We start from the raw sequence: 22245 nt of genomic DNA on the forward strand, positions 1-22245 counted from the left end.
GGAGGGCGCGCACCCCGGGTTCCTGCCTCCACGGTCCGAGCTCCTGTTTCTCCAGGAGATGGGTGAGGCAAAACTTAAATGAGCTTGGAAAAAATAGGCAGCAGTGTTTTCCTCAGCTGGGCGGCTGACATAGGCGTGTTTTTCTGTAGCAATAGCTTATGCCTTGCAAAGAAACAGGTTTAAGAAAATAAGCAGTTATTTTGTAATATTCAAATCAATACATAATTAATCTTTTAAAATACTCGCTGCTGTTGGTGAATCCTGAAGTCATTGGGACTATTCAGGGTTTCCACTGCTCACTTAGATGATTTATCTTGGCTATATTGATGTCTTGGTAGGATTTAGCCTTGAAATCTTAAAGAAGTCTTCTTGGCAAGCACCCAAGCTATGGGATAAATAAGACTTTTAGGTATTTATGAAAAGGATTAAAAGAAAACAATAGTGTTTCAGAAGTTCCCTTAGATGAATTACAAATGTTTTACACCCCACCTCCCAACTGTACGTAAAAAACTTAAGCAAGGACTCAAATATCTGAAAAAATACCTGATCTTGCACTCATTTCACACATAAAGCAGTTACAATAGTCTGAGTACACAAGGAAAGCAGGACTAGACAGCTATCTCACAAACTTAAGACAGAAAAATGAATTAAAAAAAAGTCTGATGGCTTATATCCCTGGCAATTTTAAGTGGGTAGGAAATGGATCAGGACTGAATTTGGCCTGTGTTCTTGAAATAATTATGCATAGTAATTCTTCCTTCGCTCATCTGCCTGATTCTAAATTTAAAATGGCTTGATTTCCTTCCATAAATCAGTGCAATTGCAAACATGTATGTTAAAAATAACTTATGTAAATAGTTTAAGTGCTTATATAGCTATCGGCTGTTCAAGAAGGTTACAGAATCCAGCACTCTTCACTTTGCAGTAACATGAAGGAATAACTTCTCTATAATTGTTTATTGCTAAATTTGCCCTAGTTTATATTTAGCATTTTAAGCTGCTGACTTCAGTAGGGTTTTTGCCTATGTAAAGATCACAGGCTTTGGGAAAAGCTGTGTACTGAACTGAAATACACAAACACTGCTAAAGCCAATGAAATTGCTTTTCATTACTGTTCGAGTAGCTGAGATGAGAATCTCTCTCTGCTTCACTTGTGTAATTATAGGTATAAATCTTTCACAGTAGCAGGCCCCTGCAGAGTACATTTCTGGCAATGGGTCGTGCTGTGCTTCATTATGTTAAGTCGCCTTACTGCTACTGAGTCTTTAGTCCAAAGGCAGAAGTACTTCTGATTGGTTATTAAAAGTTTTTAATAATTTAAATATTTGTCCATATTTGTGCACTGATTTTTTTTCTTTACTGTCTGTATGTCTTATAATTTATTTTTCTCTTAATAACGTCAGAATCTCTTACACAGTTTCTCTTCTTTGTATATCACTTGAAAAAGTTCACATATTTCTTTTCCATTTAAATTTCTGAAAAAAAAGGAGGACCCATATGATGGCTTGTAAAGGACTAATGCTATAGCTTAATATGGTGTAACGAATCCTGTTACCAATCTGGTATAGGCAATTTTCTAATTGAAAAGTGTATATTTACTAGTATTTTTGGCTATTTGCTTGGGGTTTTTTCCCAGTATAGTTATGTCAGATGAGGTGGGGTGAGAATGTGTGTGACATTTTAACCATGACAGTGAAATTTATCAGTGCAGAGAAAGAATGAAAACCTCTCCTCAGAGGCTCTGGGGTCAGCAATGCTGCCTTTCGCTGCAGAGCTCAGCACATCAGATTCCCTAGAGTTACTGAACTTGATCAAGTGGGATGTCACCTGGACACCTAGTTAAGAGATTACTTAACAGTGCCTCCTTCAATAGGGTTGTAGTAAAACCAGCTGTTGTGCAAGAACGAACAGTGGGATTCAGCACATGAAGGGATAAATGACTCAGAGGAGCTAAGGTTTTAGCAGCAGAGGACATAGAAATACTTGCTTAAGAGATATTATGGAGGAAGAGGAACACAGAGGGCTATAAAAGACCCTGAATTGGATCAGGAGCTTACTAAGTGTCTAATGTGTCTGGATGGGGAGAGGGAGAGAGTTCCTGGAGCAGGAAATAATATATAAATATATCATGTCAGCTAGAAACCTACAAAAAAGGACAGGGAACTGTAGCATACAGTGGACTCAGAACAGGAGGAAAGGTGCAGTGTCCATGCATTTTAAGATGACAAGATACAAACTGAAACAAAACGATAAAATAACACAACAAGTTAGATAAAGTCTGATCAGATAAAGGCAGCTGGGACAGACTACTGCATCTGCGGTCAGCAGAGACACAAGTCATAGCAAATTGCATTTTAAAGATAATGGAAAGGAACCTCCTCTTCCCCCTTTGTGTCTCCACACCTCGCATAATGAAATTTCTCTTCCCCATACGCCAGCTTTCAGGTGTATGTAAAGGCTTGTGGGAAAAAATGAGAAAGAGCAGCAGCCTGGGTAGTTTATGAATAAGCCAAAGCTGCCGCTGCTGCTGCCAGCCTCTCCCTGGTCCTTACTGGGGTCTCGCTGAGGCTGTGCCGTCGCCTGCTGGAATGTGACTGCACTACAGCTTTGGACACTGACACATCAACCTACAAACTCTGGAGGCTTTATCTAGAAGTACTCTTTTCCTTAATCAGTAGTTATCAAGCATACAGAATAAGAATTAATTTATTCCACTCCCCTCCCCCCCCTTTTTTTCCCCCTTAGCCTAAGGCCTGAGATTCACTAATGACGGCTAAATTTGTGCTGAGATAGGATTGATCTGCCACTCATAAACAATCTTTGTTCAAAATGCAAACTTATCTGAGAAGTTATTCTAATGAAAGCTAGTGACAAAGTAGCCCTGCATGTCTCCATACTTAATAAATTTATTCAAATACAACCTATTCTTAAATGTGGATAGATGGCAAATAATGTGTTGGTGTCAACCGGATCATGACACTACAATTTAACAACTCATAGAATATGAAAAGGCATATTTTTAAAATCTGACATACTTGATATAAAAAATGTTTTGCACAGCAACACAGCCAGTAGTACTTGTTTGGGTTTCCAAATCTCATGTTATAGGAATTACAAAATAATGAAACATTTTATATATGGCAAATATGTTCCCTGCTACTTATAGTCTTGTGGTTGAACGTTGCAGGACATAATAAATTTTTAGTGTGGATTCTTACTATTCATATATTTGTCTATGAATGATTTGTTGAATGATTTCTGCTGAACTAATAGGTAATACATTAACAAACTGGCTATTGTCAGGCTGAACAAAAAACTGCATTTGCAAAAGACATTATTACGTTTTCAAAACCAAATAAGATCTGCACTATCTACCTGGCCAATTGTAAAATCACACTATGTTGACTGGTTTTCTAAGTCTAAGAGTAGGAAACAGCATAATTTTAGGTTATACTTTCTAAATGTGAAGTAGGAGACTGTTAGTTGCTCCATCCATTACACTGAGAAAGGTTCTCATAAATGTTGTACTATGTTGGAAAAACCCACATTCTGAAGCAGTTCCTTTTGCCATTAGCAACAACAATGACTCAAAAGGACATCCCATTTTGGGACTCTGCATGCAGAAGAGCACTGATAAAAACATGGTTGAGATACGTTTCCATTGCATAACTGTTCCTCTTTACCCTGTGGTGATATGTAGAGCTTTTCAGAACAAATATATAACAAATATACTGTATTTTGATCCTACACAGTGCCATATATTCCAATGGATTGCCCGATGAATATTCCTTTCTAACTACTTTTCGGATGACTGGGGCCACACTTCAGAAATACTGGACTATTTGGCAGATTCAGGATTCTTCAGGGAACGAACAAGTTGGAGTGAATCTTAATGGTCAAATGAAAAGTGTGGAGTTTTCTTATAAAGGAGTGGATGGAAGTCTCCAAACTGCATCATTTTTGCATTTGCCTTTCTTGTTTGACTCCCAATGGCACAAGCTTATGATAAGTGTGGAAACAAACAGTGTCACACTTTTTATTGACTGTATTAAAATAGAAACCTTAAACATAAAACCAAAAGGGAAAATCAGCGTTGATGGTTTCGCTGTGCTTGGAAAACTTAAAAATAATCCTGAAATTTCAGTTCCGGTAAGTTCCAAAATATTTATTACTGCAAAAAGTGCTTTACAGGATCTTTATACTTAGAATTTTTTTTGTGGAATGCATCTTCAAATGTTTTCTGGAAGCAGAAATGGCAGAAAATACCAAATCCTTGGCAGGTAAGTACTAGCTTTGCTTTTTAAATTTTGCACATATATATATTGTGTAAGGTAAGAGATGACCCAGATCATGTACAATTGAACTTTCTCAGATATCCACGCTTCTGTTACTGGATTCTGCTCCATCTGGATGTATCAGTTGGGTGTTCCTCTGCTTATCTTGTATGGGAGCTTGGTCTAAAAGGACGTCCTCAGGACATGGATTTGTGGGCTGCACCTGCCACCAAAGAGAGCAAAACATTCATTGAGCAAGAACTGGGCCCCCTCTCTCACACGCATGCACTGACCATCAGCTAGAGATATTTTCAACCATTAATACAAAGGAAATATCTCTTGTCAGGGAGATTGATGGAGGTCCTTTTTGATCTACTCTAATGTTCACAAGGAAAAACCAGACCCATGTTTAAATCTCAGCACTAAATCAGAGTATCTTATACCTAAGGAGATTGTTCTAATCTCGTTGTGCTACCTGATATGATCACGTTAACAGTCACTTTTCCTCTTGAATTAGCTTGAGTTCTTTGAAAAAGACTGATCTGGAATAGACAGTGAACTCTTAAAGCAGGTTTTTGTTTATGAATCCTAGGAGAGATAAGTGTAGCATCAGAGACTAAATCCAACCCAAGCACAGGGCCCAGCAGAGCTGAGACATAAAGGCCAGTCATTTCCACAATACCTTCTCCTGGCTAGCTCAGGACATCCCACCCCCATACCACGGCTGCCATCAATCCCTTTGATAGATACTTAACTTCCCCTGTGTATTGCAGTAGACGCCTAAACTCACTGTGAAATGTTACTTCTGTGTAGCCAGAGTAGTCAGTGAAATGCTTATTCTATATCCTGTTAGGGGATTTAATGCCGAAAATACCCTCTTCAGCTACTGCACTGCAAGAAGAGTTGTTTTGGCGGAGAAAATAACATTGGGGGTGACACAGGGTAAACACTGAATGCTTTTGTGCCCCTTCAACAAAGAAAACTGAATATGAAAAACCTCAGGGATTTTATTATTTGATTACCTTCACCTGAAAGTAGCTTACCTGAACTGGGCTTCTCCTGAAGGGATGTATTCCCTTGAGTCATCCCCCAGGCAGCAAGAGCCCCGCGGGGCACATGGAGACAGTGAAGAGAGAGACACAGCTAGTTCAATTCTATCTGTGAAACGGAAATCCTGTAGGAATCTTGGAAAACAGATGTCAGAAATATCGACCTATGGGTCTTAAACACCTATAAGTCTTAAAAGTTTACATTTTAATAACTTTTATTTATGATTACCCCTGATTTATCTGAGGTTAATTTCTGAGAACTTTGTCAGAACTTTGTACTTCATCCTTAGTACCACTTTGTATTGGTATCAATAGAACATCTACATGAGACATCTTCCAAATAGTGTCGTCCTTTAAATCAGCTTAACACAATCAACGAGATCATTGTGAAACACCGGTGAGGAAAAAGGTATCTTGACAGCAAGGCTAGGACATATTTGCCCTTCTCTCATGTCTCCTAAATCAGTGGGAGGCCAGTAACACCTCTTACTATCTTGCCAACAAAAGAGTTTTATTTTTCATTTTCAAAAGTCAGACAGGCTTCATCTCAATTTTTACTTTACATAGCCTCAGAACAGTAACAAAAGCTCTAAGCAAGAAATTTACAGAGAAACCACAGTTTATTTTTTAAAAAAATAATGCTGCCTGACTAAACAACTGGGAACTAAGAAATGTTAAATTAAAACTGATGTTTAAATTATTTCAACTCCTTTTACATTCACATTATGGCACAGTGTTTTGTAAATAAAGCTAGGTGTTTTTTCTGCATAGGATGCCTGCCTCATTTATTCAGATGTCTTTTGTGTGTTTTAAACTCCTGAGATACCAGCCCTTGCTGAATGCTCAAAACTCAAATCCCATCTTGAACAAAACAAACTTAAAAGATGTTTTATCACCTAAAATTTTTCTCACCTTAGTATGCAGAAGCCAATACCGGACACATACACACAAAAAGACAAAAAAGAGGCAATGATTATCTACATAAAAACCCCAGAATGTGCTGATGCAGATTTTGGCTGCTGGTAGTAAGTCTTAAAAGTAATTTTTTCAGTGTTTACGATTTTGTACCATGTCTAAAGTTGAAAGCACAGCTCAAGACCATTAATTTCAGTTACAGCTGTTACTGATCAGCCCTTTTGCATAACCTGTACCCAGATACTCCATTTGAGGCATCCAGTTCCCTCCTCCTGCCCCATGCAGAATGCCCTCTAATGTAGCTATGTTGACTTAAACAGTTTCTCAGTACTATGTAAGAATTGTGATGCAAAAGCAGGCTCATTCAGTGGCATCTCTGCCCTTTCCACAATGACATCTTCTCTTTTGCCTCATTTACTTCCAAACTTACAGTTTCTGCAGTATGGGAACTATTTCCATGGCCTCGCTCATTCGGTCTTGTGAATGAGGGAGGTGTTCTGAGGAAAGAAATGTGGAATCACACGATTTCAGATTACATACAGATGATGTTTGTACTGAATGAATGGCTTTTAAATTTTAATATTGTTTTAATTTTAAATTTTAATATTGTTTATTATACTTTTAATTTGCTATTAAACAGTAAAACTGAAAAGGTAGAAATTCTGTCACTTAAAACCGTATCTATTTTAATTTAAATCAGAAATAAACTATTATTTAAATCAGAAATAGATTATAAAATGCTTTAGAGCCGGTTATGGACCTCTTTCCCTCTGCAAGGGAATTTTAGAGGTGAATAATGTAGACACTCAGAACTTAGACTCTAGATGTACAGTAAGAAACAGATTATCATACAGGTATCATTGGATCCCATTCTTATGCCTTTTTAAGAATCCTCATCTTCAGATTCTGGATAGTCTTTTATTTTTATTATTGTATTGCTGCCTTGTAGTATTTACATTACAGGATACATTCAGTTCTTTTATATGTATATTATGACATTCAGTTGTCTATTACTAAGGACTGGGAGAGGTTTTAAAACGAGAACTGGATAAAGGAGGTAGAGAGTTGCCTCACAGACAGTTGTGTCAGACAAGAGGTAAAAGAGAGGAGGGTACTGCCTCCTGTGCTCTGTCTCAGCACTCTGGACACTCTGACTTCAGACTCCAAGCCTTTATTAGCTCTAGTAGTTGGTATGCAAGTAAGTCAATTTAAGGATGGTGGCAGGAGGGGAAAGCATCTCAGAATGACTGCCTTTCGCATCAGTTATGGGTTGGGACTGCAGAGAGCAATGAGATATCCCAGAGGGAACACAGAAGGCAGCCAGGCAGCACCGAGACATTATATAGTGGGAGGGATGGCAGCGAGTCACTTTACCTCAACAGAATAAGAAGAAAGGCTCAGAGAAGCAAAGAAATAAGAAGTGAAAGCCCCCTGACACTCACTTCTATTTTTAGCTTCTCAGAAAAATGAGGTCAGAGTCTTTTCAATACCGGGGCTCTATGTTGTAATAAGAAAAAAAACCCCAAACCTTTCTTCCCCCCTCTAACTCCTCAGCCATCTATAATGAAAAGAAAGGAATAGAAGCCTCTGAATTTTATCATCAAACAGAGAAATCTCTGGAGAAAGCATTCATTAGTGGTTCATAAACCAAGCTATGTGTGATGGGAAGGGAAAACAACCCAAGACTTTAAACCCTAGGTACAATAAATATGCACGATTTAATACACTTCTGGTACTTAAAATTCCACGTGATGCATTATATATCAATGGCTATACCTCTGAAGCTGTATGTTTGACCTATTCAGTAATTTTCTGCAGAGGGTATATTTTTAAATCAATATAGCGCATCAAGTTTCAGTTGCAGCTTCTGAGAAGAGGTTTGCATTAATCCTGTGTTGGTTCCCAGCGCCAAACACCAGCGTTCGGAGCAGAGGAAGGTGTGACATGTCCCAGGTGTGTGTTATCCGGACGGTGCGGGGGAGCCCGGGGGCAGCCGAGCTGCGGGATGAGCTCTCCCGCACAGACCCGGCTCCTGTCATTAAATAACACCCACCGTCCGACCCTCCTGTCGCACCAGTGTCACCCCCCCGACCTGCATTAACCTGATTTTTGTCTCCTTTGCCAGTTCGAGATCCAGTGGATGGTGATTCACTGCGACCCGCTGCGGCCCCAGCGCGAAGGCTGCGGGGAGCTGCCGGCCCGGGTGAGCCCCCGACCCCGCCCGCGGGACACTCGCTCTTACTCTCCATTTCTGGCCCCAAACGCCTGTTTTTACCATACCTGCCTGGAATTGGGTCCCTTTAGCAACCCACCCCTCCCCAGAGCAGCCGCCTCATTTTAACCCTTCCGTGACTGACGTTCTCACCCCCCCACAGCCACTCCCGGGGCAGGCGGCCGGCGGCTCTGCCTCGCCCGGGGGTTTTGGCGGCCGCCGCCTCAGCGGGGAGCCCGACGGCGGGGAACCCGTGGCGGGGGCGGTGGGCAGGCGGGGGTGGGTGCCCACCAGAACAGCAGCAGGGCAAAGGGTTAAGGCGCTGCCTTCTGGCATTCAGTCCTCCCCTTCCCAGCCTTCAGCCTTCCCCCAGTCCCCGCGACCCTCCCCCGAGGCGTTCGCCCGCCGCCTTGAGGGGCTGCAGCCGCCGGGCCCACCTTTCGGCAGCCGCCCGCCCCAGCCGCCGCCGGCCGGTCCCCCCCATCGCCATGGCCCCGGCTCTGCGCGGCCTCTGGCTGCCGGGGCTTTTCCTGCAGGTTGTTTGCCTCTGTCTGGCTCAAGTAAGTTCATTCCGAGTTTTGACTCTGTTTTTTCTCCTTCGCAGATCAGCCAGACGGTAATCGAGGTAAGTGTGAGGGAAGGGGTGGCTCTCCGTGCCCAGGGGAAGGGGGCGGGTGAGGGGGGCCTGCAGGCCGCACTCTGCCCTGCCCCGGCACCGACCCGCCGGAGGGGCCCCGGTCCCGTGCCCCGGCACCGACCCGCCGGAGGGGCTCCGGCCCGTTCCCCCCCTCAGTGGCGGTGGCTGCCCCTGCTGCGCTCCTGGCCAGGGCAGGCTGACGGCCGTGCGCCTGTGCCTGTAGGTGGGACGGGCAGAGATGGCCTCAAGTTGTGCCAGGGAAGGTTTAGGTTGGATGTTTGGAAAAATTTCCTCACAGAAAGGGGTCATCGAACATTGGAACAGGCTGCCTGGGGAAGTTAAATGGTCACAGCTGGAGGTATTTAAAGGACGGGTAGACGTGGTGCTTAGGGAGGTGGGTTAGCGGTGGAGTTGGCAGTGCTAGGTTAATGGTTGGACTCGATGGTCCTAAATTTAGGTCCCGTCCAGCCCAGACGATTCTGTGTTTCTGTGATGCTGCCTAGTGGGCATTAAGCAGGCACCTGGTGAGATGGTGGGGCTTGAGCTCCATCTACAACTACCGTTGGGCGGATTGTGACTGGGAGGACTGGTGTGGGGGGGAAAGGTGTCTGAAGCAGCCGTGCCGGGGGGAGCAAGGGCCAAGCTCAGGACCCTGCTGGGCCAGCCGCCTGCTCACAAAGCACCATTGTGGGGCCATGGCCAGGGCTCGCTTCAAGGAGAACAGAGCCCCCCATTATAGGGACCGAGACCTGTAAAAGCCCTTCTCTCCGTTTCCACAGGCCGGTGGCGCCTCCCGCCTCCCCCAGGGGACCCGGTGCTGTGAGAGTGTGCCTCGGTAGATGCCAGTGCAGTCCTGAGGAGAGGGGAAACCGCAGGGCCTGGCAGTGAAGCAGGGAAAGGGTTGTTTTACATTTTCTTCTTAGGAAGACTGTCTCCTTTGCATTGGCTGAATGACTAATTATAATACCTTAGTACATTTCAGTGTTTGGTTTGCAAAGATCACTCAAAATTTCTGCCACCCTGTCGTTGCCATTTGCTGTTCAGATCCTGCTGGGTCAGGGAGTTGAGCCTCCCCCACCTAGCCCTCATTGTGCTGGTCCCCCCCAACTGGCCCTGGGAGGTCTGCCAGGATCTAATTGCCTCTTTTTTTTCTTTTTTTTCTTTGTCAGAGAGGTCTCCCCGGTCCACCAGGCCCCCCGGGTCCGCCGGGGCCACCAGGAGTTCCTGGTATTGATGGCATAGATGTAAGTGTTTCCCATGCCCTGCCTAGGGAACAGAAAATACTTCAAGTCCTCACTGTCAGTATTTGACCTGGAGGAGTTAGAATTTTGCTGCAGATCCACATAGGAATTGATAGGTCTTGTGTTCTGTAGCAGGCTGGGGCAGGGGGAGAAGGTAGCCTTTCAGTTTATCTCTGTTACGGGAAATACAAGATTATTTTATGTAATCAGCATTATATGCTATGATTGTTTGCCTGTAATGGGGTGGAGGGGATTTATAATTCTAATATCAAATGGGATTACGTAGTTTCACGCATAGTTAAGCACGACAAGGATTTGTGGCGTTATTCCTGGTAGGAACGACTATGTATTTTCCTCCAGTTCCTGTCAGAAGTTTCTGTGATTATTTCTGTCTATAACAGAGATCATTTGGGTTTAATATTAATTTCCTACAATAAGAATCAGTTTGGGATTACTCCTGATAATCTGCAAATCAGTGTTTTTCAGAAGGGACCATAAAAGGTCACTGTAGCTCTGACTAATACCATCCTTTTCATATCTTGTTAGGGGGAGAGAGGTCCGAACGGCCCCCCTGGTCCACCGGTAAGTGATTTCAGCTACTTTGCATTTGCCCCTGCGAGAGAAGAGGTTTTGAGTTTTGTTTCTGCTTCCCTCTCTGAAACATGCTTAATTGCCCATTTGAATCTTGAAGGGTCCAGATGGGGATGCAGGCAAACCAGGATCCCCTGGCCTGCCTGGAGAGCCAGGAGCTGATGTGAGTACACACTTGATTTCTTGATTTCTTTAATTTCCTTTTTTTTTTTTTTTTTTGAAAAATACTTGGGTTTAGTCTATTGCTGGAGAAGCATAACCTCCTTTTGAGGTCTCTGGCTTCCTTGCAGCTGCCAGTGAGTGCCAGTGGCACACATGGGGGAGCAGCAGTTTTCTCCAAGCTGGAAGATGCTCTTTTGGTGCCAGCTGAAGAAAAGAGCAAGGGCTGTCCGATGAGGCCACCCCTGCTCTGGAGAGGGCAGTGTCCTCTGGAAGCAGCCTCAGGAAGCCCCGAAATGCAGGAAAGCCAAGAGGGGGGACCCAAGCACAGGCCTGGCAGGAGGGTCCTTCCGATCCAAACTATTCTATGATTCTAAAAAAAACCCAGCAACCTCCCAGGCTTCAGCCACTGCAGAGCCTGTACCTGCTGATGTATCTTCCTTTCTCTGTGGAAAATAATATAGAAGAATAAAGTTTCAACATCATCTAGTGTTGGTGACCTGTTAGGTTGTATCTCTTGAATAAATTACTGGCAATAAAAACACCTTCATACGTTTTTTGAAAACTCTTCATATTTCTCTCAAGAACAGTGTTTGAAAGCATTTCTTGCTATGAAGCAAGATGGTTGCATTAGTACTTAGATCTTATGCCAGCAGGTAGGCAAGCTTATGTTTAATTTACATAAATGGTAGAATACTTTTTGTAGTTTAAAACATAAAAAATAAAGATTATATTCAACAAACCCACATATTAGAGAATTTCGCAAATTTTAGAAATGAAAAATCCTAATATTTATTGAAAATTCCAATACTGTTAGAGGTTCATTTTTAATGTGCTTTTGAAAAGAGACTTAGTTGACATGGAGCTGAAAAAGTCTTTAGTTAAACTGTTCAGATTTCAAATCTGTAAGAGGAAATGGGCTTGATGTGAGTGGCATCTCATGCCGCTTCATTTTCTCCTAAAAACAATACAGGTCCAAAACCCATTTGTACATGTCAAAGATCCATAAGCAGATCTTTAAAAATCATTGCCTCTTCTAATTTTCACTTAGGGCATGGTTTTGTGTCCTTGCCAGAATTCATGATAACACAATCAGGGCAAACAGAATGTTTTAAACTGAGCTCAGCTTTTGACATTTGTTTGCACTTGCACATTCCCTCATATTAGTGAATGAGTGACACTGTAATTCTCAATTACAGACTACTGCATTCTCAGATGGAAAACCTTTTTTATTCTCACTGGAAGACAAAACATGGGACCTTATTGTCCTTCCACTGTGCATTCAACTTTTAATTGGGGTTTTAGATTTATAATACCTTTTTCCATGTCTAATTGGTGAGGCAGTTCTGACTTTTTAAATCTCATTTTTCTTTCACAGACTATTTCAGTGTCAGGTTTAATAGACTGAGTGAGGATACTGTGCAGTAATTGCCTGTAATGATCATGTAAGCTTTTGAAAGCAAATTGTCAGAGAAAACATCCCTTTGGGTGAACACTGAGTTGCTGGAAGTGTACCAAAAAAGAAAAGTATTGGACAAATGTAAAAGCAAGGCTTTTCTTATGGATATCTGGAATTTTCTAAGCCATATAAGCTAATTAAAATTTTGGAAACAAAAGAAAACAAAAGAACTCTGACTGTATTCATAGTTATAATGATTGCTTTTTAATTTTAGCCAGATAGACAAGTGTGATTCAAAGACTAACCTCAAATCCAGCCCGGAGGCTTTGTTGATTTATTTTTTTTGGTCAATGAATGATTTATTTGACATGGAAAATACTAACCTTTGCTGTTTTTAACCTGAGCCATGAGCTAGATTCATCAATCTCCCATTGAGAGGATATAAGATCATGTGAGATCATGTGCTTAGTTTAATAGTGATTTTACTGAATAATTTTTGAATGACACATACCACACTGGTATTTGTTATCAGTTCTATCTGTGTGTGGTATTGTAGTTCTCCTGCAGTAACTTATCTCATTTAATAGCTTCATTATTCTATGTTTCAGAATGTTCTCTTGTCTGAATACGAAAACAACATAACCTTTGCATTAACATGTGTACATTACTTCCAAAGGGATTCACAGGACCTGATGGCTCTCGTGGAGTCACAGGGCCAAAAGGACAGAAGGTAAGAACAAAATTATGCATGAAATTACGTTTGGGTTTGGTTTTTTTTCTTCTTTTTTTTTTGGTGTGAAGTAGGATTAATGAGATGCTGCAGCCTTTCTTAAAATATAAAACCATGTAAACATCTGTGGAATACAGACCCATTGGGCCCTTTTCACACAGTACAAAGCAATTTCCACTCCCCCAGCCCGCAGTAAGGAGTGGTGGCATTACATTGATGGCATTAAGGTTGAGCATCTTCAGTCATGGTGAAGCTTTTTGCATCTTACTGTACTGTAATTATGGCATAGTAATATGCAGTGGGAACCAGAACAGTGAAACCTGACTTCATCAGCAGTGTGCCAAATGAAATATATATCAGAGTAACCAGCATATTTGAGTTAGGTTTTCTGGGGGAAAGAAAGGCCTGAGGCTGTATCTTTTAAATATTGAGAAAGTTTTTCCTTTCTACCAAGTCTCATTGAAAGCAGCATAGCATTAATAAAGTGAATAATACTTGCAGAATATATCCACTAAATGATACCTTCCAAAAAGTTGAGAGCATCTTCCAGTATGTTTACAAAAGTTTATGCTAATACCTCTTGAAAATCTCCATTTTTGCCTTTAAAGGGTGAGCCAGGACTGCCAGGTGCTCGTGGACTTCCAGTAAGTAATACATTTAGTATATGAAGAGGCTTTTTAGACCTTCAATATCGATATGAAGGATTCTTCCCATTAAAGATAAGAGAAGAAAAGTCAGAAGCTATTTCTGAGGTTTCAAAGAATGCATAAAATAGTAAAGTAGTACGTTAAGCAACCTTTTTGTCTTTATATCAAAGTGTGCAGATGTTACGGAAAGGACATGTTTGATTTGTACATGTGATGTGGTTGCAAGTTCTGGAAAACAAGCCTAGGGTTGTTTTCCATCTCTTTGTGAAAATGTTGTAGAGACAGGAGAGGCCATGTTTTATTTGCATAAATTAGTCTACAGTTGTTCCTGTTTCAGCTCTTTGCCATGTGTTTAGATGGGATATCTGAAGTGTAAATGCCGTATGGGACTTGTGCTGTTCCTGTATGAAAACAAAAAAAAAAGATGTGAAATAACATGCAAAGATTACTGTTCCAGTTGGCATGTAGATGGGTTTAACATCTGTCTTTGGGTGCTGAAAATAATTGAGAATTTTAGGAATTTTACAGGGCTGAAGAAGTGAACGATACTTGGCATGTAGATACTTAGGTTATATAGGAAACCAGTGAAAATCTCAAGGAAAATGAGTAATGGAGCAAGATGGCCGGCATGATAGGGCTGCATATGATTAAAATTTAATTAAAAATTAGATTATTTTTGGAGAAATTAATGGAATTAAACAGAAGAGTCATTGTATTCTGGTATCACACACCTTGATGTGAAATTCTGTATCTTCAACTGAATCTTTGTATTTTTGACCCTGACCCATTAACTTCCATTAAATTTATATTAAACTATAATTTTGATACTTGGTCAGAGAGGAAATTATAGTGTTATTCTTCAAGATGTTACATTCTAGACATGTTCAAGTCTAAGTTGAATCATTCTATGTGGACATTTGCATTTAATTTTCGTGGATGCTGTTTCCTACCTGGAAAATAGGTAATATTTTTCTAGTGGCTGGTCAATCTATAGACTCAATATATGAACTATATTTAGTCACAGAAAATAGCAGAACTGAGGTAGCTGCTAGGTAGACTGAAAGGCCTACATTTTTCTGTTAGGGGCTTGAGGGATTTATTTTAATTTTTTGCAGTCAAGTAAATGGGAATATAATTTCTGGGTCGTTTGCATTGTAAAATGTGTATCTGAAATGAAGGTATAGCTTAACTCTTGTCAGGTATGTTACTCAGATGGTACGGGAAAAAGTGTATATGAAAAGAACTACTAAGGGAGAGGAAAAAAAAAGGGGAATTAAAAATGAATTACTGAAATACTAGGTTAAAATACTGTAGTATTTTAGCCTGTCAACTGAAATAAAAGCTGACTTGGGGAAAATATACATGATTTTACCTCACCATTAACAGGCTAATGTGAGAATGAATAATTTAAGAGCTTTCAGAAAAAGTAGGTATATAAAATATACATGAAGAAGGTTAATCTTGACTTAGAAGCAGAGATGTTACTATGGGAAAGCAGCAAACTGGACCAATTTGTCAGGGTAGAATGCTGATTCCAGTCAGAGCAGCACTTAACTGATACAGGTCTTTTGTGACTATTTTGACACTGTAAAAGCAATAAATGTGATAAGATTTTGGACCATTGTTGGTCCAAAGTTGTGACTCTTTGTGGTGGATGGCGGTAGGTCCACATTGATGATCACTAACTGCTCTGTGTGGGTCCTCACTGGTCAATTGCCCTGGAGCTCTCGACTCTGGAGCTTGGTCTGCTTGCAGGGAGTTCATGGCCAGAAGGATGGAGTAGCTGGGAAAGGGGGAGGCATGGATTGCTGGGGGACAGCCCCTGCTTCTAGGAGTCCTAATTAGCAGGGTGAGGAGGTGCAATGGAAGGGGCAAAGTGGGGGACTGCCTTCTCCTAGGCCTGTGTCCAAATAGGCAGAAACATATTTGTATCTTGGATACTTCTCATTAAAATGATTCAGAAACTGATTGAAAATGTAAACAGGAGCAGTTTGGTGGTCTTTCTGATTACCAAAAAGCAGTATTTTAATGGATCTAGACCTCGAGGAAGCACTGGCAAAAAGAAAACAAAATCTCTTTAATTAGCAATTTAAATGCACTGTTAGAAGGAAATTATTATAGCATGGGTGTGTTTCTCATGGTACTTAATAACTAGAAAAATCCAAAGACTTTAATGTCTTCATTGCTTTGTGGAAGTATATGTGTTTGTAAATATGTGTAAATAAATGCTACTGCAAGGCAACTTAATAATTTATTTTTTCTGCTGATATTGATTACCTAATAACAAAATTAACATTTGACATTAGTTAAACAAGTTTTCAAAATTATTTTGTGGAATCAAACATCAGGTTTTTTATCCCAAATACTCTGTTCTTGGCACCTCAGAAAAGAGGTGTGGAATCCTCCCCACATTTCTGACCTTTTTTCATATTTCACAGGGTAAAGGGCTTCTTGGACCACCTGTAAGTATAATTTTGAATATTTGTAAATAGATGGTTCCGTGAATCTGTTTAAATGTTCAATAAAGCTATTATACTCTTATGAAAAGTAGTTCAGTAAAAAAAAGAGACTGTTTCAATCCTGATGTTGTGTGTCTATTATGTATGCTTTCTTCAGTTACTGCTGAGGCTGCTTAGATCTATGGTATAGAGAGCAAGAATACTGGTGTCTGAAGGCTCTGAAAGTTTGTTTTTTGAGAGAATTACATGTTCTCACTCCTTTGATGCTTGTTATAGAGGTATTGTGTAGCCTAAAAATACTATTTAACTTGGTTATTACAGGGTCCAGCTGGTGCAGCAGGACTTCCTGGGGAAGTAGGGCGTGCTGGTCCACCTGTAAGTACTACTATGTTTGCTGAAAATGTAGATTTATTCAATTACTAGAAGGTACTTATAGAAAAAAAATGAATAATTACTGTGCCATCTAAACACTATTTGGAATATAACAGCACTTGAAAATATATTTTCCTCTGCAGTGATCGCTGGTGGAGGACAGATTGTGTTTGAAGCTTATAAAAAATAAGGAACAATTAATATCACAAAGTCAGGGCCACCCATTAGGTTAGAATTAAATGTTTCATATAGTGTTCCATACTCCTCCTCTTTTTCAAGCAAAGCTGAAATCAAAAAGCAAACCTGCCAGAAATACAGGAAATGTAAAACTTAACGCTATGTGCAGAACTTTAGCTTTCCTCCTGTCTTCTCACATTATGGTACTTCTACACATACTATTTCTGTTTTCCATATGCAAATCAGTGAACATGGCAATTCAGTATTTCTTCTTAGTCTCATTTTCAGTGTGACTCCTCCTACTGACCTTACTGCTAAACTGTGCATTTTCAGCACACTGTCACATTTGGCTCCATCCTTTACCACTGGCATGAAAATTGAAAGCAATTGTTAATTTGTTACTTGAAGTCTGAAATAGCATTGCAGTTTTGTTCAGTGAAGCCTCCTTTTTAATGCATACCTCTCCCCGTCTATTATGCTTGGTCATATACACAAATATAAAAAAGAATATTAAAGCCTGCCAATTTGTTTCAGAAGATGATCTGTCTAGCTCACTGTCTCGTCTGTAGTAAGGACAATAATGGATACCTTGGAAGTATAGAGGCTATTTGTAAAATTGTATTTTTCTGTCATACTGTCTCACATTCTGGCAATAGGCAGTTCAGAGGCTGCCTGAATCAGAAATTGCATCTGTTCTCCCTTTTTCCAAAGTTATATATAAGCTTATCCTCCATTAATGTAGTCAATCCCTTTTTGAATACATTTATATCATGGGCCTCCACAACACACTGTGATAAGGTGTAATTACATTGTGGGACTCATTGTGTGGAAAAGAAATATTCCTTTTCAGTGTTTTTAAACATATGGCTCTATAATTTATGCATTGTGAAAATTAGTGAATATTTTTTCTATATTCATCCTTTTAATTTCATTTTTGATTTAATAACATGTCAAATATAATATTGAAATGACAGTATTAAGTTAAGAGGTGGTCCCTGTCACAATAAAATTATTGTAATTGAAAGCGTTCAGAAAAAAATAATTTGCTGAGGTTCTGTGTTGTCTTTACTTCTGAAAGCACTGGGCACCAAAACTTCACAAACAGAAGTTTCTAACTTGGTAAATTCATCTTGGGCTCTGGAAAAGGGGATTTTCTCCGCTGCATGCTTTTTTACAAATTACTAGGATTCTTTTAATTCAGAACTTAGCAGCTAGGAGATAGAGGAGCGCACAGATAATCCTGTGGTCAGATATTTCAGCTTTCTAAAGTACCTGAAAATTGTTTATTTTTTGTGACTCTTATTCCACAACATGGCTCCCATTCTCCTATGGAAGCCATGTCATAGGCTGAGGTTCTGTAGCTACTTCATTTATCACTGTTGTTGTTTGATATGAATATGTAACTGCTTGTTTTCATTATTACCATGAATCAAGAAAATTACCTTGTTTTTAGGGAGATCCAGGAAAAAGAGGGCCACCAGGGCTGCCAGGGCTACCAGGTCCTCGGGTAAGTGATTTCCTTTAATATGTGCTAATGCCCGAATTATATATTGTTGCTGCTTGAACAAAACTACTCCTCAAGTCCTACAGCTCAGCCCTAGAATTGAATACCAATTTTAGGATTTCAGCAGGATGTATTAATTCATAATGTCTAGAGGCTTCTGTTCAAAGCCTGAAATACAATTCATTTAATCCTATCAACATTTGGTCTTTCATTTAGAAAGAAGTTATATAAGAAGTTATAAAAGATAGTTTAAAATGCAAACTGTGCAACTTCTGTCATGATGTCTTCCCATTTTTGCAATTAAACTGTAACATTTACAGGTATTAAACTTCCCTGTGCATTCTGGTCTTACTGTAAATATAATCTTTGTTGGCCTTCACCAGTAGTACTTCAGCAGAGGCAGACTTTTCTCTAGGGGGAGAAAAATTTAATATTTGGCTCATAAGTCAGCGTGCTCCCAGGTGGGCTAAGTTCTAATGTCTTTCTTGCAACCAGGCCTGCTACTCGCAAGGGGTAGAAGAAAGCTTTAGCAGTTCTGTGCCTCTCCAGGGGAATGGTTGTCTTCTTTGAGCCTCTTGGGAGGAGGGGTGTGTGTGACGCCTTTGTCCTGTGGCTATTTACCTGCCCAGAGAGATAAAACGGAGTGTTTGGCAGGCACATCGAAGGCTGGGTGCTGTGAAATGCAAACCACTGGGAAACATGTCATACTAACCTCTTTTTAAAAGCTGTACTGTTCCTTTGCTGGACAGACCCTGAATCCAGATGCTTTATCTGTGCTATGTTTCTTGTTTTCATGAAAGTTGCCAGAGAATTGGCAGAGGCATTGTAAAATCAGGTGTATGGAAAAGTGGAGAAGAGTATTTAGGAAACAAGTAAAAAGGACTTCTCAATAATGCCGTAAGCTGCTCCTGTTCCTCAATAGTTTTATTTTTTTTAGATTTCTGAAGTGCCACAATCCTGCTCTAGTTGATGACATTATGGACCCAAACATACCCTCAGCTTTTTAAAAATCCTTCTGTATAAAAGGAGATCAGCTCATTCCTTAAACTCTAACTCCACTGTCTGAAACAGTGTGCTGTCTCCCATTGGGCTTTACAGAATCCAGCTGCTTGCTGTGAAATCGTATTTTTCCCTGTTGTGCCTCATAAGCCCCCCATTAACTTCCATCAAGTGTTTGATTTAATATGAGGAATGCTCTTCCCCCCACTGAGTCCATCTCATTGTGCACTGATCTCTAGTTTATTGCAATTCCATTAACTGCCAGACATCTCACTCCTCTACCAGTACTTGTGGTGTGGGAAGATTTTTTTCTCTGTAAAGATCTGACCTTTTGCTGAGTGGTAGTTAGTTGGAAAAGTAAAAGTTATCCTTATTACAGAAATTGTCTTGGGTTTTGTTGGAAATTCATGGGCTTTGGATATATTTGCTCTATTTTTAATAGAAAATACATTTCAGGTGGCTTAAAAAACAAAAGAAATATTTTGCTTTTCAGAAAAGTTCATCTTAGTCAGAGGACAGGATTTTACAGGCACCAGCAATCCTATAAAAAAATCCTACAGTTCAGGTGCTTTCCATGTTTGCGATGCTTTGGGTGGTTATGCTTCTGATTCCCACTTCAGATAGTAGCATTTTCTGTTTTGTCTAATGAGTCAGGTCTCGTTATTTGTCTTTTACTGACTTTGATTAATTTCATTTCATTTAGGGAACAATTGGCCTGCAAGATGGTGACCCATTGGTAAGATAGTTGTCCACATTTAAAATAATCTCAGGCAACCTTATTCAACCTATGTGGTACTAATTATGTGGATGTTTCTCCAGTGTCCCAATGCCTGTCCACCTGGCCGCCCAGGACATGCTGGCTTAATGGGAATGAAGGTAAGAGAATCCATTTTTTCAAGCATTCCTTACACCAGTGCTGTCCCAAAGCACCAGGGAGGGTAGTTGCTGGCTTGAGAGAAGGGCATTTAACTGTTAATTTTAAAAATACATTGTATTAGTGTGGATGCTTAGAGTTATTTCAACTTCCGACTGCCAAAATATCCTCTTGTTGTAGAAATCTCTTCCTGCTGCTGTAATCTTCAGAGTAAAATTTGTGTGTGGTCCTGAAAGGATTAGAGCATGTGAAGGATTGTTCCACTCACTTTCTGGCCCATTTGCATCTGACTCTGGAAACTCTAAATATTCCCCCAAATCCTTAGGTTTTTTTCTTCTTTCTCTCTTCCTGGGAGACCTATAACACACTAAATTGAAATGAACACTTTTGGAGTTTTATTTTTCTCTAAGATTTTTTTTTTTTAACATATTCTTTGCTGGTTTCTAGGAATACTGTTGGCCTGGGGAAATGGTTATGGGGTAATATAAGAAGAAATCCTAATGTGCCTAGAAATGCAGCATTATTAGATCGAGGAGCAGATCTTCTTGAACACAATACCTAATAAGTGGTGTTCTCTAGATAGGTGAGGAAGCCATGGCCAGTGGGGATTGCAGAGCCAACAGCAAGATTGTTCTGAGGAGTCTGTGTCAGTTTCACAAAACCCAGTATTTTAATTTAGAATAATCTCCATTTATGTATTTATTTATTTTGGTTTTTACATTTATTTTAGGGACAGAAAGGTTCAAAAGGAGAGTCTGGTGAACCAGGAAAACAAGGTTATAAGGTAAAAAAAAAACTTCAGAGGAAAAATTGCTGTTGTTTTTAGCAAGCTAATAGTAGTTTAGCCTCTTCTTCAAAAACAGTGTTATATTTTGTTAGAACTATTAATTGTTTTACCAGAATACATGAAGAGATACTACATATCCTAATGCTCCAGACTAGCCAAAGGCATAACTCTATTCTTCATTCACCTATACTCTGTATTTATTATGATGCAGAAGTCATACTTCTCTTGCTTTTTATTGTGATATCGTTCAATTTAATTAATATGGAACTTAGGGCAAAAATTGGAGTAAAAGTTATTAATTGGAAAACTGCCAAACATTTAAATGCAGGAGAATTCTATGGATTTACCAAGTAAATTTTTCTGTGACAAGAAATATTATAACTATAGTAAAGAGGCCAAGTCTGATTCAGGTTTAACACTGAAATGTGAACTCTTTTAAGGTGTTTAACTTGAATTAACCTGGTTTAGTATTAAAATATTTGTAAGAAAAGTTGAGAAGATTTGCGCTGCCTCGATCAATACTTCAATGCTGGAGGAAAAATAAAAAAAGGAAAGTTGGGTTTTGTTTGTTTGTTTGTTTGTTTGTTTTTTTAAAAAACCCCACCCTGCTCTCTATTCCTAAGCATATGGAAAATAATATTAATTTATTAGAAACAGTTCACATTTTTTTTTCCTGAATGTTAAGCACTTGCCTTATTCTCCAAAATCCCTTTTTGCAAATTAAACTGTCGGTAAGTACTGTCATTCCATTAGTGTTCAGTATTATTGAGAGAGAGGTTATCATCTAATCACATAGGGGTTTCACCAGATATGGCCATTTTAGTTTTCAAAAATTTCTGAAGTGCAATGAGATACTGTCATGCAGAGCTACTAGCATATCCAGTCCATTCACATCTATGAGTATACCTTCATTACGTTTTTATTCTAAAAACAAGACAACCTAAAGAGATTAACATCAAGAAAAAAAAAAAAAAGGAAAGACAGATTAAAGTATCATTATTCTTTTTTATACTGGGATTGCTTTGAAATTACCCTTTTCTCTAATAGTTGAATGGAATGTGAACCTAAACAAGTATCTGTCTATGTTCTGAGGAGGTAATGTGACTTCAGGCAGGACATGGTGACAGAAAGCAGTGAGCAGTAAATGCACCTCTTGTGGTGAGAGAGCAGGAGACGTGGTACGGGTTAGCCGTGGTTGGTACGGGTTAGCCGTGGTTGG

The 22245-nt window shown here is 39.9% G+C and overlaps 1 protein-coding gene across 1 annotated transcript in view; it reads left to right on the plus strand.

Moving 5' to 3' along the window:
• COL9A1 (collagen, type IX, alpha 1) overlaps positions 1-22245 on the plus strand; it is a 55094-nt gene that overhangs the window by 4783 nt on the left and 28066 nt on the right. Inside the window, exons 5-18 of the mRNA XM_014936974.1 lie at positions 3753-4149; positions 8364-8441; positions 9055-9075; positions 10257-10331; positions 10875-10910; positions 11020-11082; positions 13154-13207; positions 13816-13851; positions 16293-16316; positions 16635-16688; positions 18316-18369; positions 20069-20101; positions 20185-20241; positions 20970-21023. Coding sequence (XP_014792460.1) covers positions 3753-4149; positions 8364-8441; positions 9055-9075; positions 10257-10331; positions 10875-10910; positions 11020-11082; positions 13154-13207; positions 13816-13851; positions 16293-16316; positions 16635-16688; positions 18316-18369; positions 20069-20101; positions 20185-20241; positions 20970-21023 — 1036 coding nt within the window. The remainder of the gene's footprint in view (positions 1-3752; positions 4150-8363; positions 8442-9054; positions 9076-10256; positions 10332-10874; positions 10911-11019; positions 11083-13153; positions 13208-13815; positions 13852-16292; positions 16317-16634; positions 16689-18315; positions 18370-20068; positions 20102-20184; positions 20242-20969; positions 21024-22245) is intronic.

Source organism: Calidris pugnax, unplaced genomic scaffold (genome assembly GCF_001431845.1).
Source record: "Calidris pugnax isolate Ruff unplaced genomic scaffold, ASM143184v1 scaffold12, whole genome shotgun sequence".
Lineage (NCBI taxonomy): Eukaryota > Metazoa > Chordata > Aves > Charadriiformes > Scolopacidae > Calidris > Calidris pugnax.